Here is a 289-nt window from a genome sequence, read left to right on the forward strand (position 1 = left end):
ACTTCAAAAAGAATCCATATGATTACATCTAGTATCTGATGTTTCTCTTTGCCAGGTTCGGAGATGGTCCTCGCCCCCCCAAAATGGCTCGCTATGACAATGGAGGTGGCCTCAGAGGCTGGGGAGGCTACCCCTATGGTTCCGGCTACAGAGGAAGAGGGTATGGTGCCTACGGCTACTCGGGCAGGCGCTCGGGAGGCAGAGGCTATCGAGGTGGCCTGGGGGGAGGCTATCGCGGTGGGGGTGGCTACCGAGGGGGTGGCTATTGGCAAGCAGGGGGTGGCTACAG

General features: G+C 58.8%; 1 protein-coding gene across 1 annotated transcript in view; it reads left to right on the forward strand.

The window, feature by feature from the left end:
* The window catches only part of LOC104507321 (ATP-dependent RNA helicase A-like), a gene marked incomplete at its 5' end in the record, with an annotated part of 7,972 nt that overhangs the window by 7,024 nt on the left and 659 nt on the right, over positions 1 to 289 (forward strand). Inside the window, one exon of the mRNA XM_010148564.1 lies at positions 56 to 268. Within this exon, the coding sequence (XP_010146866.1) occupies positions 56 to 268 (213 nt within the window). The remainder of the gene's footprint in view (positions 1 to 55; positions 269 to 289) is intronic.

The sequence above is a fragment of the Eurypyga helias genome, unplaced genomic scaffold (assembly GCF_000690775.1).
Source record: "Eurypyga helias isolate BGI_N326 unplaced genomic scaffold, ASM69077v1 scaffold14133, whole genome shotgun sequence".
In the NCBI taxonomy this organism is placed as follows: domain Eukaryota; kingdom Metazoa; phylum Chordata; class Aves; order Eurypygiformes; family Eurypygidae; genus Eurypyga; species Eurypyga helias.